Source organism: Prionailurus viverrinus, chromosome A3 (genome assembly GCF_022837055.1).
Source record: "Prionailurus viverrinus isolate Anna chromosome A3, UM_Priviv_1.0, whole genome shotgun sequence".
Classification (NCBI taxonomy): Eukaryota; Metazoa; Chordata; class Mammalia; order Carnivora; family Felidae; genus Prionailurus; species Prionailurus viverrinus.
Window position 1 is genome coordinate 41,452,782 of NC_062563.1, and position 17,802 is coordinate 41,470,583.

Genomic DNA, 17,802 nt, shown 5'->3' on the forward strand with positions numbered 1-17,802 from the left:
TTTTATGTGGAAAATGATGTGTACCTGAGAAAATGAAGAAATACAGCTAGGAAACAGCAGAACTCTATTTCAAAATTCAGAGTGGCATCTGTCATTGCACAAGTGATAATAGGTTCGTTTCCTCAGAGCATCTCCAGACCAGGATGGGTTTGACTTCTAGGATGCATTTGGATCAGTGAGAAAGTCTCATTCCTAATTTCATCTGCTGCCCGTAATTATTCAAAGCTGCCATGCTTCTCTTTCTTCTGATACCTATAAATGTCCTCATGGAAACTTTCTAATATGAGTCAAATTGGTACTTGATTATGGATCTCAAAATCAAATTCCATCCAGATCAGCTGGGCAGTGTGGTGCTTTGACCTGCAGAGTAGTAGGAGAGTGGTCACTGGAAAGCCAAAAGGCCTTATACATGACCACAGGGGAAGATGGAAAGGTGCTTCCTATCATTTGCTAGAGCTTCTGTGACATAGTATGACGGACTGGAGGGCTCAAAAGATTGCAATTTATTTTTTCACATTTCTAGAGGCTAGCAGTGCAGCATCTAGGTGTCAGCAGAATTGCTTTCTTCTGAGGCCACTCTTCTTGGCTTGTAGATGGTCACCTTTCCTCAGTGTCTTCATCATGTCTTTCCTCTGTGTGTGCCTGCGTCCTAATCCCCCTCTCCTTGTTAGGACACCAGTCACATGGGATTAGTGCCCACCCTAATAACCTCATTTTAATTTGATCACCTTTTTAAAAACCCTATGTCCTGGATGCCTGGGTGGCTCAGTTGGTTAAGCTGCTCTCAATGTCGGCTCACATCATGATCTCATGGTTCATGAGTTCTAGCCCTATGTGGGGCTCTGCTTGAGATTCTCTCTCCCTCTCTCTGCCCCTCCCCTGCTTGCGCACTCTCTCTCTCTTTCAAAATAAATAAATAAGTAAAAACAGGGAAAAAAAGACCCTATCTCCTAATATAGTCACATTCTGAGGTACTGGAAGTTAGGACTCCAACAAAATATCTTGGGGGACACAACTCGAACCCTAAGAGAGCCCATCATAGAAAGGCAGTAGAAACAGCAAATGAAAGAAACCAGCAACAATTTTCTTTTTCACAACAGTTTTATATCTTGCTGTGAGTGAAGCACATTTGACTTTTTCCTTTAGATGTGTTATTTGGAAGTCTAGTGTGGCAGCTTTATGGAATTACCATATGCTTTGGTTGCAAATAATTTCCAGTTACAGTACACCATTAGATGGCCTACAGCAAATAATATTTGTACTATTCAACTCAGAGATCTCTTTGTTCTTTACATAAAAGGTTTGTATTTTTCGGTATGCAGGATTTATTGTGTTTATTTTTCATAGATTTGGAATACAGAGGTCAATTTTTTTATTAGAATATGAGTTCCAAAAGAGGACTTGGGAATATTAATTTTCCTCATAATCACAATGTCAAATTTACAGTTTGGAACTATATCAAAGAAACCTGACGTTGGAATTAAAAAATGCCATGGTCAAGCCCCTCCCCCACTTTAAAAAAAGCCTACATTTGTTTACATCAGTGGTTCTCAACTCTATTCTTCAGGAAGGAGTATTTTTCCAAAACTATTTTTAAGTTATATCCTCTGACAAATAAGCATGATATTTTTTAAAATTTTACCTGGATTTACTCTTTAAAACCTAAGAAGAGAAAGTATCCACATGACCTCTTCATCATCCCCTCTTCTCACAGATTTTATAAACTTTTCTCATTCAACAGTATTCACTATCGTTCTGTCCATCAATCAACAAATAATTTATTATACACCTACTATTGTCAAAGGCTTTGGTCACTGCTGCATTTAAGATATAGTTCTTAGGGCACCTGTGTAGCTCAGTCAGTTGAGCGCCTGACTTTGGCTCAGGTCATGATCTCGCAGTGTGTGAGTTCGAGCCCCACATCAGGCTCTGTGCTGGCAGCTCGTGGCCTGGAACCTGCTTCAGGTTCTGTGTCTCCTTCTCTCTCTGCCCCTCCTCTACTCACACTCTCTTTCTCTTTCAAAAATAAATAAACATTTAAAAATTAAAAAACAAATTTTTTAAAGATATAGTTCTTAAGGGTGGCTGAGTAGCTCAGTCAGTTAAGTGTCCAACTCTTGGTTTCAGCTCAGGTCGTAATCTCACGGTTTGTGGGATTGAGCCCTGCGTCAGGCTCAGTGCAGACAGCATGAAGCCTGCTGGGGACTCTCTCTCCTCTCTCTCTGCCCCACCCCCCTCTCTTTCTCAAAATAAATAAACATTTTTTTTAAAGATATAGTTTTTATAATATGCCCGAGAGGCCAATATTACACAGAACAGTTGGAAAACAATATTAGCAAATAATCAAGTACAGTATTGGTATGGTCAAAGTACCCAGGAAATCAGAGTCAAATGTGTATGAGAACCAGGGTAGTTGTGGCAAGTTTCATAAAGAATGTGTCACTTGATGGGGCGCCTGGGTGGCTCTGTCAGTTAAGCGTTGGACTTCAGCTTAGGCTTTGAGTTCAAATGGTTTGTGAGTTCAAGCCCCACATCAGGTTCTCAGCTGTCAGTGCAGAGCCCACTTCAGACCCTCTGGCCCCCCCTCGCTGCACCCCCCCCCCGCTCACACTCTCTGTCTTTCAAAAATAAATAAACGTTAAAAAAAAAGAATGTGTCATCTGAAAGATGAGCAGGAGCAGAGAAGCGATGCCAAGTACTGTGTAAGTGACACGGAGGAAGAAGGGCAGTTCAGATAGAATTTGGGAAATGAGTAGGATGCTTATCTCCAATTTGTGAATCCCTGACAGAAAAATGTTGATACTCATCGCCATGTAATAAGCAGTCATACATTAATTGTATGACTTTGTGCATGTCGTTTAACCTTTTTATACTTCAGCTTTACAGCAAACGCAGTAATGGGCCAAATCCAAATACAATAAATAATAATGTAAATGAATGTTTAAAGAGGTGTCTAGACCAAGCATCATAAAATTTTAAATACCCATGTTTCTTATTACAACTTTAAAAGGAGGTATTTTCATTATTGTGGCCATCTTAATTAAAATGGCTATAACCTCTTATTGCAAAAGTAGTACAGATTTACAGTAAAAATAGATAATCAAAAAGAAGATGCAAACCATCGAGAATGAATTACCTTTCGTTGTTTATCCTGTAAGAAGCCCCCTGCAAAATGGAAAATGCAATCAGAATTGCAGTCAGTCTTATCATTTGCTGTGTATCATGTAACAAATCTTGATTTTTTTAGGTCATTTTATATTCTTCTGTAACATAATTTTAATGGACCCAGTGTTTACCCAAAACCGTACTGTTGAACCGTGCAATTATTTTTGCAAATATTTCCCTATTCGTTTATAAATAACACAGAAAAACAGCTTCATAGATAAATATTGGCATACATCCACAATTTTTTAAAAATACTTTTCTAGAAGTAGAATTACTTTTTCAAAATGCATCCAAAGTCAAGACACTTTTCATACAAATTGTCAAATTGGCCACAGTGCTTATAGCACTATGGGTCAGTGTCATATATGGAACAACTGAAGGGGTCTTCATTTCCAGAGTCGCAAATGTCAAGGTCTATACCTCGCATTAAGCACCTTGAGTGATCAGGGTGCCAGCATAGTGGGGTTCTTACTATCCTTACATGGTGGAAAGAGAGAGCTCTCTGGGGTCCCCTACATAAGGGCACTAATCCCATTCATGAGGGCTCCACCTTTTTGACCTAATTACCTCCTGAAGCCCCTACTCCTAATATCATATTGGGAGTTAGGATTTCAACAGATGAATTTTGTAGGAAACACAAATTCAGCCCATTGCACTGAGTTTACATTCCCATGAGCAGTATGTGAGAGTTTACTTTTCCCCTGCTCTTCCCAATTGGGCACATTCTCATCTTTTGATGTTATCACTTTTATACATGAAATAAAGTAATTAATGGGTAACAACATGTATTTCTCTTATTTCTAGTATGGCTTATCCTTTCTTTCAGTTATTTATTATATCTCCCAATTTTTTATGCAAAACTGCTAGTCATCTCTTTTGTACATTTTTATTGAGTATTTCATCTTTTTTATTGGTCTGTAATTTGTATAGTAAGGTTCTTAGCTCTTTAAAATATATGTTGCAAAAATTTCGTCATTTGTGTTTGTGATATTATTCTTGTATAACCGAATCAACGAGGAAAGGTGGAAAGACAAAAGAAAGGTGGGAAAAAAAGAAAGAATGAAAGGAAGGAAAAAAGAAGGGAGGGAGAAAGAGTAGTTGGAAGAAAGGAATAAAAGTAAAAAAGAAAAAAGAGTGAAGTTGAAAACTAAAAAATTCAAAAATTACTTTTATTTTTATGCCTGTGTACTTGATCCCATAAGAAATCATTTTGTTTTATTTTATTATTTATTTTTTCTTTCATTTTCTTTTTTTTTTCTTTTTGAAAGCGAGGGAGAGAGTGAGCACATGAATGTGCAGGGAGAGTCAGAGGGAGCGAGAGAATCTTAAGCAGACTCTATGCCCAGCTTGGAGCACGACATGGGGCTTGATCTCACAACCTTGAGATCATGATCTGAACCAAAACCAAAAGTCGGACGCTTAACTGACTGAGCCACCTGGGTGCCCCAGAAAGCATTTTATTTCTAAACAGGATTATTATTCTTAGTTCTACTCCTCAGACACTTTTTCGTTAAAGCAGTATGCTTCCTAATTTACAGGGTACGGTCGGAAGAAAAGTGCCTTTTCTGCAAAGATGCCTTAAGTCCCAGAACCTGTGAATGTGTTGGGTCACATTACAAAGGGGAAATAAGACTGCAAATGAGAGATTACGGTTGCTAATTAACTGACCTAAAGGTGGGGATGTTATCCTGTGTTACCTGGGTGGACTTAATACAATCACAAGGGTCCCTAAAAACAGAAGAGGGAGGCAGGAGAGAAACAGTGGGAGACATGGCTGTGGAACAGTGTCCAGAAAGATGTGCATCACTGGCTTTGAAGATAGAAAAGAGGGGCCACAAGCTGAGGAATGTAGCCTCCAGTAGTCAAAAAGACAAGGAAACAGATTCTCCCCCAAGAGCCTCAGAAAGGAGTGCAGGCCTGCCATCATCTTGATGCCCATTGAGATCCATATCAAACTTTGAACGTGTGAAGCTGTAAGATAACAAATTCATGCTGTTTTAAGCCATTAAATGTGTGTTCGTTACAGCAGCCCTAGTAAACTAACTCACCAGTTGAAGAAGCACACACACAAAAACTGCTTTACCCAGTCTGATTTGTACATTTTTTCCCCAAATGGTACATTTGTTGTATAGAAAGAAAAAAAATTACAAAGTGAAGAATTCAGAAATTTCTTTAATTATAAATATTTATGGTGACTTGGCACATTTGTGCACATTTGTACACTTTTAATGCGTGGATTCCATTGATGTTTAGAATTATACAAGACATGTTCTCTGTAACGTGACATAAATGAGTTGACTGCCTTCTTAGGAATTGGGTGCTAGCCATTTCCACTTGATGGGCCTCAAAAGCTACAAATGCATTTCGCCTTCAATGAAAATCCAGTGAAGTGTTGCTGTAACCAAGCAACCTGAATGCAAGAACAAGCAGCAGGCGTAGACTGAAAGCGATCTGTCCCTTCAAAAGAGGGGAATGTTCAGTGTGTGTAGCAAATGCTTAGGAATAACAGAACAAATAAAGACCTGGGGACACGAACCTTGACTAAGCAGAGTTTGATCTTATTAGGAGGTTCTGATAAAACAAAGACAAGAAAAAATGCTGCTTGGAGAAGGGAGATGCTGTAGGCATCTTTACAGAGAGACCCTTCAAACATTTTTGCTTCCGAAAGCAAGGTGCTTCTGAAAGACCCTTCAAACATTTGGGGTTGACTGGTTTCTGTTCTTTAGATGAAAACTTCCAGGCATATGCAGGGGGAGAAAAAATCCTTTAGAGGTATATGAATGAAAGAATTCCTAATAAGGCACAGAGATAAGAATAAAGGTAAAAATAACAATAAAGTAAATGAAATCCTCCAACCTTTATTCTTTACCTATGGCCCTAACTTGTACTCTCAGTTACAGGTTTTTGAAGTTTTCACCTTCAATTGCTGTGCACTCTATATCCAGAGCAATTAGTGATTTCCAATACCCTGCTACAACTGTCACTGTTGAGGTTATCGGGAATTCTTTGATGGGTCCAGCATGGTTACTGAAACCAGTGCATATTTGATCACGTGGCTCCACATGAGCCTTTGCAGCCCTTATCTTACTTGACTGCTCAGCCTTTTACTGACCATTCTGTCTTCTACTTCTCTTCCTGCCAGCCCTTTCTGGTATACTCATCTGTGCACAGCCCATCTCCAGCTGGCATCTCCAGGCATCTCCAACTCAACACATCTAAAACCAAATTCAGAATCCTTCCCTTCAACTCAGCCCTTCTCCTAAATCCTCTATCTCAGTAACTGGTGCCATTACATGCCAAGATGGCCAAGCCGGAAGCAGCAGAACCATGCAGTTTTTAAGCAGTGCCTTTTATTTATTGATATATTTATTAACTAATGATATTTGAGTGCTCCTCTTGACCAAGGACCAGTTGGAGGGTGGGGGAGGAACAACCTTTGGCTTATTCCTTTTTTTAATTTCTCTAAGTCCTATCAATTGCCTTACAGAAAGTAAGTTTAGCAATTTCTTAGATTTTGTGGGTTCAGGTTTTCCATTTAATGGAAGAGCTCTACTTTGCAAGGATGTCCCCTTTATCAGCCATTCTTTGCTTGGCATTTCTACTTTGTCAAGTTTCACAAGAAGTCATGAGCATACCCACATCTTCCATACTTTGTGAGAATCCTGGAAAGCTTGGAGCACTTTATTTTGGCTAATAATATTTCTTCTCTCTGCAAATGCAAATTGTTCCTAGAAGCCCTTAGTAATAAAATATTTAAAAGATAAGGCATACAGAAGAAGCTTGTGTTAAGAAATTAAGCCTTAAGAGAGAGGACTTAGGAGCACATGAAATAAAAACCGCAAAAAGATCGTCATAATTGTTCTGCTTGACAGACCGACCTGCACATTTGTGTGGATGCCCCTGAAATTTTGACATGAGAATTTCAGGTGCCTGTCCTTTTTTTTCCCCTGGGAGTGAAGAGACTGTCTTAATAGCCTATAAGGTAACTTTATTCTTCATAGGACACTTCTTTTTCCATACAACTTACAGGCCTCTTTAAAACAAGATTCCACCACATACGTGTCACTTATCCAACCTTAGGATCCTGGCCATGGGCCATGAGAACTGTGCCATCCAGCTGCAGGGTAAATGGGTGGTTTCAAGCATAGAAGGAACTATATATGTTATGAAGAGAATAACTTGTCCTCAGTTCCAGCAACCGTATGGTGTGGGCACTCCTCACCAGCATGAGTGTTGGCTAGACATCACTAGTTGGTTCAACTTGGATATCCAAAAAGTGGGATATCTACTGTTTTTGAAAGCTTGTTTTCCCTCCAGCTCATAAATATCAGTCCTTTGACAAATGGTTCTTCAGCTGCAGCTTGCATGAGCATCACCTGGAGGGCTTATTAGAAGAGTGTTAGGCCCCTCCCCCAAGCTTCTGCTGGAACAGATCTTTAGTGGAACCTGAGAATTTGCATTTCTAACAAGTTCCCAGGTGATAATGGTGCTGCTGGCCCAGAGACCACACTTTAGACTAAAGTTCTGTGAGAGTATCTGTAATCTGTTTTGATTCCTTATTTTCCAAAAGACTGCACTAGTTATGGGAACACTAGTGATAAAGAAGTAAGACCAATCTCAGGTCATTGCAAAATCCATGGTATACTCTGCTTTTCAACAAACTCTAGCTTCCATTCAAGAAGGTGAAGTAGATATTACAGACTTGAAAGAGGTTAGACACTTCCTCCTGAACTGTACAAAGCTAACTGTTACTGAAAACTGGTTATTCATGGGACACCAGTGGGCTTTCACACTCATTTTTTCTCAAAAGAAGAACTTTAGTCAGATTTGTACTTTTGGTGCAGAACTTAACAGGGTAATCTGACAAAGAGGGGTGCAGTGAATAAAGACAGCATCCATTATGAAATTAACATCAAAGAGGTCCCTTAAGATGGAATGGAGCCTTAGCCCCTGGGCCATTTCTGCCAAGGAAAGGAAGCAGTGTTTCTGGAATTGGCATTTCTGAACACACAGAACCATACCATCTGATAGATTGCTCTCAATTTTGAAATGGTATTTGTATCACTTTGGCTAAGAACCTTTTATTTGATTTGTGTCCTCTAACAAAGAAGCATGATGCTTGAAGAACTGTTAAAAGGGCAGCGTCTCCGTGCCCATGCTCCATCAGTCCCGTAACTGCTTCCAAATTTTGAATGGCATGCCTCCTTATCTCCACAGGCTTATCCTCTTCTTTCACACATTGCTTTTTTGTTCCCTGGTTGTAGTAGAAAAAAATTCTTGCTAGAAATATGCTGCATAAATATGGCTCAAGTGAGTACATTTTATAGAATAATGTTGAACTAAAGTGGATTTCATTAATAAGTAACAGCACATTAGATGCTTTGTAGACCAAAAGTACTCTGCGCCAGATTTTAATATAAATAACACCAAAATATTAAAGCATGGATTTTATAGTGTATTAGTAAACTTCTCTTGTGTCAAAAAAAAAAGTTCTCTCTCAAAAGCTGGTGTGTCATTTTCTGCTTAAAGTTGGTTAGTCACCCTGTAATTTTCAGGATAGAATTCAAATTCTTCAACCTGAGGTATTAGGATTCTCCAGAGAAACAAAACTAATAGTGGGTATAGGTTTAGATACAAATATAGATGTAGGTATAAATTTATTATAAGGAATTGGCTCATGCAATTATGGAGGCTGCCAGATCCTAAGACCTGCAGTCAGCAAGCTAGAGACACAAGAGAGCTGATGGCATAGTTCTAGTGGAAGTCTGAGACCTGAGACCCAAGAGAGCCAATGATGGTGTTTCAATCCAGATGCTTGCAGGCTTGAGACCCAGGCAGAGCCAGTGTTTTACGCTGAGTCCAAAGTCAGGAAAAACCCTATGTCCCCACACAAATGCAGTCTGGCAGTAGTCTCCTCTTCCTTGTGGGAGTGTAAGCCTTACACTTACTGGATGAGGCCCAACCACGTTACTGGGGCTATCTGTTTTACTCAGTCTACCAACCAATTCAAATGTTCATCTCATTCAGAAATTTCATTCGGACACACCTAGGGTCAAGTCTGACATGTGTCTGGGCACTCCATGGTCCAGTTACATTGACACATACAACTGACCACCATACCCAGTGAGAAAGATCCTTCATGATCCGGCCAGAACAGGTCACTAGACCCATGGTTCCCCTGTAAACTCCTGCCTCCAGCCATGGAGAGCTAGTTTTGTTTCCTTAAAAGCATTTTGACTGTTCATAACCATGTGTTTTCATAGATGTTTTTCCCTTTGTTTGAGTGTGATTACCCTTTTCTTAGTTCGAATCCCCCCAGAAGCAGACCCTGAAGCAAGAATTCAAGTGAAAGTCATTTATTTGGAAGATAATCCCTGGAATCACTAGCAGGGGAGTGGAAAAGAAGAATTGGAAAGGGAAGGAAGGCAGCAGAGTTAAATTACAAACTAAATTAACCACCCGTCCACTGGGGTTTATTCCCAGGGTTGGGGTTGGGGTTGGGGAGGACTCTGGGAGAAGCTTCTGAATTAGCACACCTGAGGAGCAAGGGCACTATAGTACTTCTGTGCAAGTCCTGGCAGTTATTTGTGAAAGACTGCTCTCTTGGGGTGTCAATTTCCTGATATTTCTCCTGTGGCCTCCAGCAACCCAGAGAAAGCCCTCAGGTGGAGATCTGGTGGCTGGAAGTCGGTCTGGCCAGCAAGGAAGTGTCTAGGAACAAGGGCTTGTAGGCAGGGCACCCATATTTACTGGGAATCTACTGCAGCCTTTCCTTACCCCCAGATAATTCTGAATCTCCCTTTAGGATTCAACTTAAGCCTCACCTATTCTGGAAATCCTTCATAGACCTCTCTGACTTAGCTGCTTCTTGTCTGTTTCTCAGTAAAACCTCTGCTTACCTGCATCAGAGAATCTGTTACTTCCTCTTCTGATTGTTGTTTTACTTTTCTCTGCCATACACTTCTTTGGGAGTTTTTGAGGGAATGGATTGTCAACTGTATCTTCACGGTCTTCCATGGTTCCAACATATGGTGTTGGTCAATAAATGGTTCTTTAAGTTGTGAAAGTAGTAATAATAATGGCACCATAACACGAATAGCCAGTATTTATTGAATGCTCATTCCATGTAAGCACTTTACATGTATTACTAACCCTAGCAAGTCATACTAGGGTATGACTTAGGATACTTTTATTATCCCTATTTCCCAGGCATAGGTTTACATAATTTGCCCAAGATTACACAGCGATTTATAGTTTGGCCTGCAAGTAAACCCAAGCAGTCTGAATCCAGATCCTGAATATACTCTTAACCACTATATGAATAAATGAGTGAAATGAATGAACAAATGAATAATGACATCAAGTATGATCCTTCAACACCTGGAGACATTCTAGGGATGATGCTATCAGTATAGTCTATAAAGTTCAAAGATCAGCTCTAATGTCACATTTTCCAAAAACCTTTCCTCATAACCTGACTGGAAGCAGCTATCCCTCCCCTGATACCTTTTGTGATGGCCCTGACTACTCTCTATTATATATTCAAATTGATCTGCATGTCCTGCTTTCCTTACTAATAATGTTTGTAGACAATTGTGTCTAGATTTGTCTTGGTATTTTATTTCTCCAAACACAAAGCTACATCTACAATAGGCTATGGAGGAGTGTTTGCCAGACAGAGAAATGAATACATAGATGACAAGCAAAGAGATCTTTGACTCTTCCTTTATCTTTTCCTGGAAACTGTGGAGACTTTTTTTCATCCCACTTTGATTTCCAGAAAGTCTGCTGGTCTAGATATTTTAGATGCTCTGAAAAATAAAATTTTATTTAAATCTATTAAGTTCAGGGAAGAATCTGTGAAGAGTTTACTTTGTAACATTTTGATAATAATTTAGTTAGAGAATTATATTTCTAAGAGAAAGATATTCTTTCTCCCAAAATTATATTCAGAGAAAAAAATGAAAGAAATAAAGTATACAGCTATTCACTAATGTTTCTAACAATTTGAATGGAAAGAAATTTACTTCTTTATAATTTTTTTTAACGTTTATTTATTTTTGAGACAGGGAGAGACAGAGCATGAACGGGGGAGGGGCAGAGAGACAGGGAGACACAGAATCGGAAGCAGGCTCCAGGCTCCAAGCCATTAGCCCAGAGCCCGACGCAGGGCTCGAACTCATGGAGTGCGAGATCGTGACCTGAGCTGAAGTCGGACACTTAACTGAGCCACCCAGGCGCCCTGAAATTTACTTCTTTAAAAGTTAACCATGGCCATCAAGAATTATTTTCCTAAAACCTCAACTTAAATACATTTTCCATTCCCAGTGACTGATATATCTATAATCTTCATTTATAATTAGCACTTTGAAGAATGTCACATTGTATAAATTTGGCTAAGAAATGACTAAATTTAAAGCGTATGTCTGGGTGGAAATTACAAATCTTTACTGAGTCCCCATTGCTTGCAAATCATCATTTGGAAGCATGTCCTACAATGTAAGAGGTAGATAAGAAATATAAACACAGGAATTCTCCAGTTTGACTAAAAAAAATCAGAGAAAAAATTTTTAAAAACCTCAGAAATATTATTCAGCAGAAATTTCTTTATGGATTTTAATGTATAAAATTAACATTAGGTCCTAGAGAATGCAAAGGAACATAAGACATAGTCTTTAACTTTGCAGAATTTATGATGTCGAGATGGGCATCTGAAGGATACATATGTTAACAAGTAGACATATGATGTGGTGGTAGTAATAAGTAATATTTAGCATTTAATATTTCAGTAACTGTCCTGGTGCTTTAGGTGGTATTATCTCATTTAATCCTTACCCTTTTCATTAGGCAGACAGGAATTTCTGCAACGTGGTAAACCAGATCAGAGCTCTCTTTTAAGATGGATTTTGCACCTGTGTGTAAAAGAAATTGGAGTCAGGAGTGAGAAAAAGAGAAGAGCAGTTAGGAAACCACAAAATAGGGAAGGCAAATGGCAGAGTTTGAATCGAGTTGCAGTAATGTGAATAGAGAGGAGAAAATGTGGAAATAAGACAGGCAGGATCCATACTGCCTGGATGTAAGGAACATTGAAGGAGAAGAGATGACAGCATATCAAAAGTTCAAAAAGCAAACATGTCACCCAGAGGGTAGAGGAAGCACATGTCCTTGCCCAATTAATGGGGGTTTCACTGGGATGAGTGGAAATGAATGGGAATGATGCAACTGGGGCGGGCTGGGGGGTGGGCACTTGAACATAACATGGTTAAAGGTTTGGATTTGCACATGTAGGAAACTAGCACTTTCCACGGTGCTGTGAAGGGAATGGGTGCTGTCAGCCTAAACCCAAGTGGTGAGCTCCACATTTCTCAGATACTTGACATGAGCGTGCATCCCTTTCATTGACGGAGAAAGTGCGGCATTTGAAGTGTGCGATTTTTATTTTTCATCTTTTTAGAAATTGAAATGACCAAAGTGACCATGCATTACTTGTATAAGTAAAACAAATGATTGTGTATGTACTTTGTTATGCATACATAACAATTTTTAAAAGGAAATGTGAACCCTAGGTGTTAAATTGTGCTGTGATGTATGTTTACATTACCTTGTATTAACTTAGCATAATAATATAAGACAATCAAAATGCATGTTCTAACACTCTTTTCTACTGAGTTCTTTTTGACCTTTGAAGTTGTATTAGTCAAACTGGAGAATTCTGAGCTTACTAGCTTTCATATGAGTTTTTCTTTTGTCTCCCCCCCCTTTTTTAAATAGATGATAATAATGAAGAAGATGTTAACGTGAAAGAAGATTCAGGTATTAAATTTATGATTTTATTCTTAGAGGATAGGCAAGGATCATTTTGTTGTTTATGTGCACCTCACAGGTTTTCAAAGAAAAGCAAAATAAGGTTAATAAAATAGGTGAAGTGGGATATGAGTACACTTATCTAGATGATCACTGAGTAATATATGGAATTGTTGAATCACAATATTGTATACTAAGAACTAAAATAACACTGCATGTTAACAATCCTGGAATTAAAAGAAAAGGAAAAGATACAAATGTACAGTCGAGGTCATAAAATAAAGAAGTAATTGTGCTAACTAACCCTTATGGCTAATACAATTAGCATATTTAAGCAGTAAGCTTCCAGCTTTCTGAAAGCTGAAGTAAAAATGAAACCTGATGTTATAATAAATACAGTTGTGTAGCAAATCATCCCAAAGCTTAGTGATTAAAGAACCTGCTTATTATGCTCATATATTCTGTGGGTCAGGAATTCAGACAGAGCACAGCAGGGCTGACTTGATCATGCTGCTCTACAAGGTCTGAGACCTCATCAGGAAGCCTCAATGGCTGAGTGCTGGAACTGTGTGAAGATTTGTTCACTCGTATGTCTGGCTGGCAATTGATATGCTGGCTTTTAGCTAAGACCTCAGCTCAGGCAGTCTTCTGAAACACCTGTGGTGGCCTTTCTATAACCTGGGCTTCCTCACAGCATGGCAGCCAGGCTCCAAAGTGGTTCCTCTAGAGACAGCAAGTGAGCCAGCAGGAGCTGTACCTTTTTAAGACTCAGCCTCAGGAATCCCAAAGAATTACTTCCACAAAAATCTTTTCGGAGCAGTCATTAAGAAACCTGCCTGGGCTCATGGGGAGAGAAAATAGGCTCAATATCCTGACAGGGAGCTGTGAGGTTTTGTAGAGCATGTAGGACCTGAAAAATTGCTGTGGCCATCTTTGGAAAATACATTGGGTACATATGATATATTGTTCTCACTATCAGAAATTAAGATGCATGCCTGCTTCTCAAGAAAGACCAGTGTTTGATGAGACAAATCTAGTGGTTACAAGCTTTGGATCTGGCCTAAGGTGACCACTCAATACGTGCTCGACTATGAATGCAGGAATCAATAGCCCTGATTTCAATCCTCGCTCCTCTACTTACTGACTTACTACTTCCTGACTTTGGGTGAAAGTTTTCTCTATAAGCATCAGTTTACACCTCTAGGGGAAAAACTACTATAATACAGTCTTGTTTGGGAATTAAATGAAATATCATACCTGAAATATTTCTTGGACCTTAGTAAACACTCAATAAATTATCGCTTTTTTTTTTTCCTTTCTCACTCTAACAGATATTGGAGGATATAGAACTTTATTCCACGGTAGAAGAACTCCATGTTCCCAATTTTGGCAACCACACTGTTCTAGGCCTGAAATAGAACTGGGTTTCAAAATTAAAACAGATATCTTAGAGGTCCTGATTTTGTGTAACCCCCTCTTCGATGCCAGAACTCCATACATAAATCACCGACAACACAGTCTGAACATCTCCATTAACGGGGAGCAGTTTAAATTCCAAGGCAAACAATCTCGTTTGACTAAAATGGTCCTTCTCCTTGTTAAGTTAAATCTCTATCCCTCCCCTGACTTCCCACTGTCTTCGTGGAAAGATAATCGTTTTTTTCTTCATAGCTGCTCACTGGAGCAATGTTCATAACTTCTGTCTAGCTTCTAGCTTCTTCTCCAGTCCAAACATGTCTGATTCCTATGGTTCCCTCAGCCTCCCCAGGGCAGTGGGTTTGAAGGGTGGAGAAGTAGAGGAAGTAGAAGCCAGGAATGAAGGAGGTAGAGCAGGATCTGTAATAGCAGCTGCCAGTTCCCTACCTATATCCCCTTGGCCCTCACTATTCTTTTACAAGACCAACAGCTTTCTAAGGAAAGCTCTTGTGACTCTGCAATCAGTGTTTCTCGCTGGTCATGAAAGCACACTTGAAGTGCCAGGAAGCTAATTTCCCTGGAGTAGCCCTCAGCCAGTGATAGGCAAGAGCTGGTTGACCCCTGAAGGACACATCAGAGGCATATTGTGTTCCAGTGTCATCCAGTAGAAATATAATGTGAGCCTCAAATGTGAGCCTCATGTTTAATTTCAGATTTTCTAGTAATTACATTGGAAAAAGTAGGGAGAAATGAGTGAAATTAATTTAATATTTTAGTAACATAATACATCCAAAATATAATGATTTCAACATATAATCAATCTAAAAATTTTATTAGTCTGATATTTTACATTCTCTTTTTTTTCCATACTATGTTTTTGAAATTTGTGTGTATTTTACATGCATATCTTAATTCAGACTAGACACATTTCAAGTCTTCATTGGCAATGTGATGTGTGGTATTGAACAACGAGATTTTTTTACCATCACCCAGAGGTCCGCAGTAGAATTGAGCCCTGACTGTCCATAGTGGAGCTTGCTCACGCAGTATTGGGTGCCTCTCCTTTCTTGTCTCACCTCCCTACCGCCCTCTGGCACTTTCTGGGATAATCTCTAACATTAAGTATTTGAACTCAATAGTTGTTTCAGTGTCTTCTGAGAAAATCCAACCTAAGACAAAGACTCTGCTTGTCTTTTGTAAAACATTAAGCCCAAGGTGAAATTTCAACTAGAATATCCATCCCTATGCTCATGTGGGATGTCTTATTATTTAAAAGAACCATATGTTGAAAAAAGACTTTAAGAGGTCACCCGCATCTTGATTTAATTCCACGAACTTAATGTTAATTTCTGCTATTTCATTTATCCTGCTCATCGGAAGTATCCTTGGAATATCCTTCAGCCATGGGGAGTACTGCCCTTTCAGCCAGCCAGTTTAAGGGCCTTATCTTGCTAAGGATCATTTGCCTAAGTGCCCTAAGTATACATTTCTAGGCAAGGGGAGTTGACTTCTTAATGAGATGCAGCTAGCTATCCAAACCACTGAGTGATTTTAAGAAAATCATTATTAATGTTAATGCAGAGCCCACAAGATTGGAGTCAGCATATGAGGTTTGGGGGGCTTTAATTGGATCATCATTTCTGATTTTAGTCTCATCAGGTTTCCTGAGGGTTTCGTGTCCAGCAGCTGGATGCAGCTGTTAAAGTCATACTCAATGGCCCAAGGATGCTAAGTCACCTGGCCAGAATGGACTTGGGAAGCTGCTCTCCATTTCCTAGTATCTGAGTGCTGAAATCACGGGAGATTTCTGTGCAGAATGGTTCCATGATGTGCCACTGGTCCTACCAGACATTGGTGAGCAGGCTGACTTCAGTCCAGCTCTGACACTTGGAAGTGTTGGTCTCCAAGAGAGGTCTCTATCCAGACCATTAACTACTGCTTTTCTCTGCCCTGCATCACATCTTCTCATATAAGTAGAAATGCTGGAAGGATTTTTAAGACTGCAGCTGACACTAGTAAAGGGCTACTTGGGACAAATAACTTGCCAACAAAGGCTAGTGAATGACAGTGAATAATAATCTGACTACCAAAAGTCAGGTGAACTGACTCTCCAGGTGGCAGGAACCCCCTTTTGGAGAGTTTGCATATTTCCTTAGTGTAAATACACACACCACAGTGTTTTCAAGCTACCAAACATGAGATCAATGAATGTGGGAGCCGAGAGATATGTATAGTCAGCTCACTCACATCAGCCCCAGCACACCTCTGCTGAGCCAGATTTTAACTGAGTATGTACCTTGTGCCAGTCACTCAACATACATGAATTCATTTAAGATATGCAACAACTGTAGGAGGCAGGGATTGTTATTACACAAGGCTTAAAAGGAATTAGTTCCTGGCTTAAATAGCTGATCCATTGGTGTGTCTGACCTCCTAGCTTAAATAGCTGACCCACTGGTGTGTCTGAACCCAAAGTTCATACCCTTGTACTCCTGTCTCCAGACCCTACAGGTAAGTAGAGGCAGGAGCATCTCAGATGGTGTGAGGCAAGGTCATCCTCAAGGTGAGGCTCTGCCCTCGTGGACAATGATAGAAACAGACCAGCTTAAATGCTTAGGATGCCTTTTAAGTCCTTTATCAGTTTCTTTTATCCTACAATAGAAAACATTTCCCCATCTCCTTCCATTCCCAAGAATGGCTGTTGAAATGGGACCCTACCAGGAATAGGAAATCAACAGCCACCTATGGAAGTCCAGCTACATGAGAGTCAGGAGCACAGTTGAGTTCTGTAGGGGGCAAAGCTATGCTCATGGCAAAACTCCAGGTCTCCACCCTCTGCCAGAAACAGAGGCAATATAGATAATATAATATGCTGTCAAGGAGAATTATGGGTTGCTTTGGAGAAATCTTCCTTCTGCTTCCCCAGGCCAAAGGGAGAGTTGTTCCTGCTGAACCACAAGTAGAAATCTGAACACAGAGGCCATATGTATCAGTGACATTTAGTGAGTGCCTCCATGGGTGTTAGGAAATGATACTATACTTATGTCATAAATGACTATTCATAGTTAACATGTATCCACGTCCAGTGACTACCCGAGGAGGGCCCTGTAACTTTTTAAAAAATAAAGTACTTTTGGGAAACGCATCTCAAAATTTAGACAAACAGAAACAAATAGATGTCTTTAAGAGATGTCTCACCAATTCTCCAAGAATTCCCACTCAGGCTGGGAAATCAGGTTAATGATCAAAAACTCACTTTTAAGAAATGCTGGTTTGGGGTTGAATCCCCAGCATTAGAAATTCTCCTCTTAGTCCTAGAGGCAGTTGATGCATTTCAGAGGCATCTTCCAGGGAGTCTTAGCATCTTCTCCCAGGGAGATGGCAAGTGTCGTTTTGCCTACTTTATGCATCCTTTTG

The 17,802-nt window shown here is 39.7% G+C and overlaps 1 protein-coding gene across 1 annotated transcript in view; it reads left to right on the forward strand.

The window, feature by feature from the left end:
• Window positions 1–17,802, forward strand: part of MACROD2 (mono-ADP ribosylhydrolase 2) — a 2,032,256-nt gene that overhangs the window by 1,866,315 nt on the left and 148,139 nt on the right. The window contains exon 10 of the mRNA XM_047854222.1: window positions 12,937–12,978. Coding sequence (XP_047710178.1) covers window positions 12,937–12,978 — 42 coding nt within the window. The remainder of the gene's footprint in view (window positions 1–12,936; window positions 12,979–17,802) is intronic.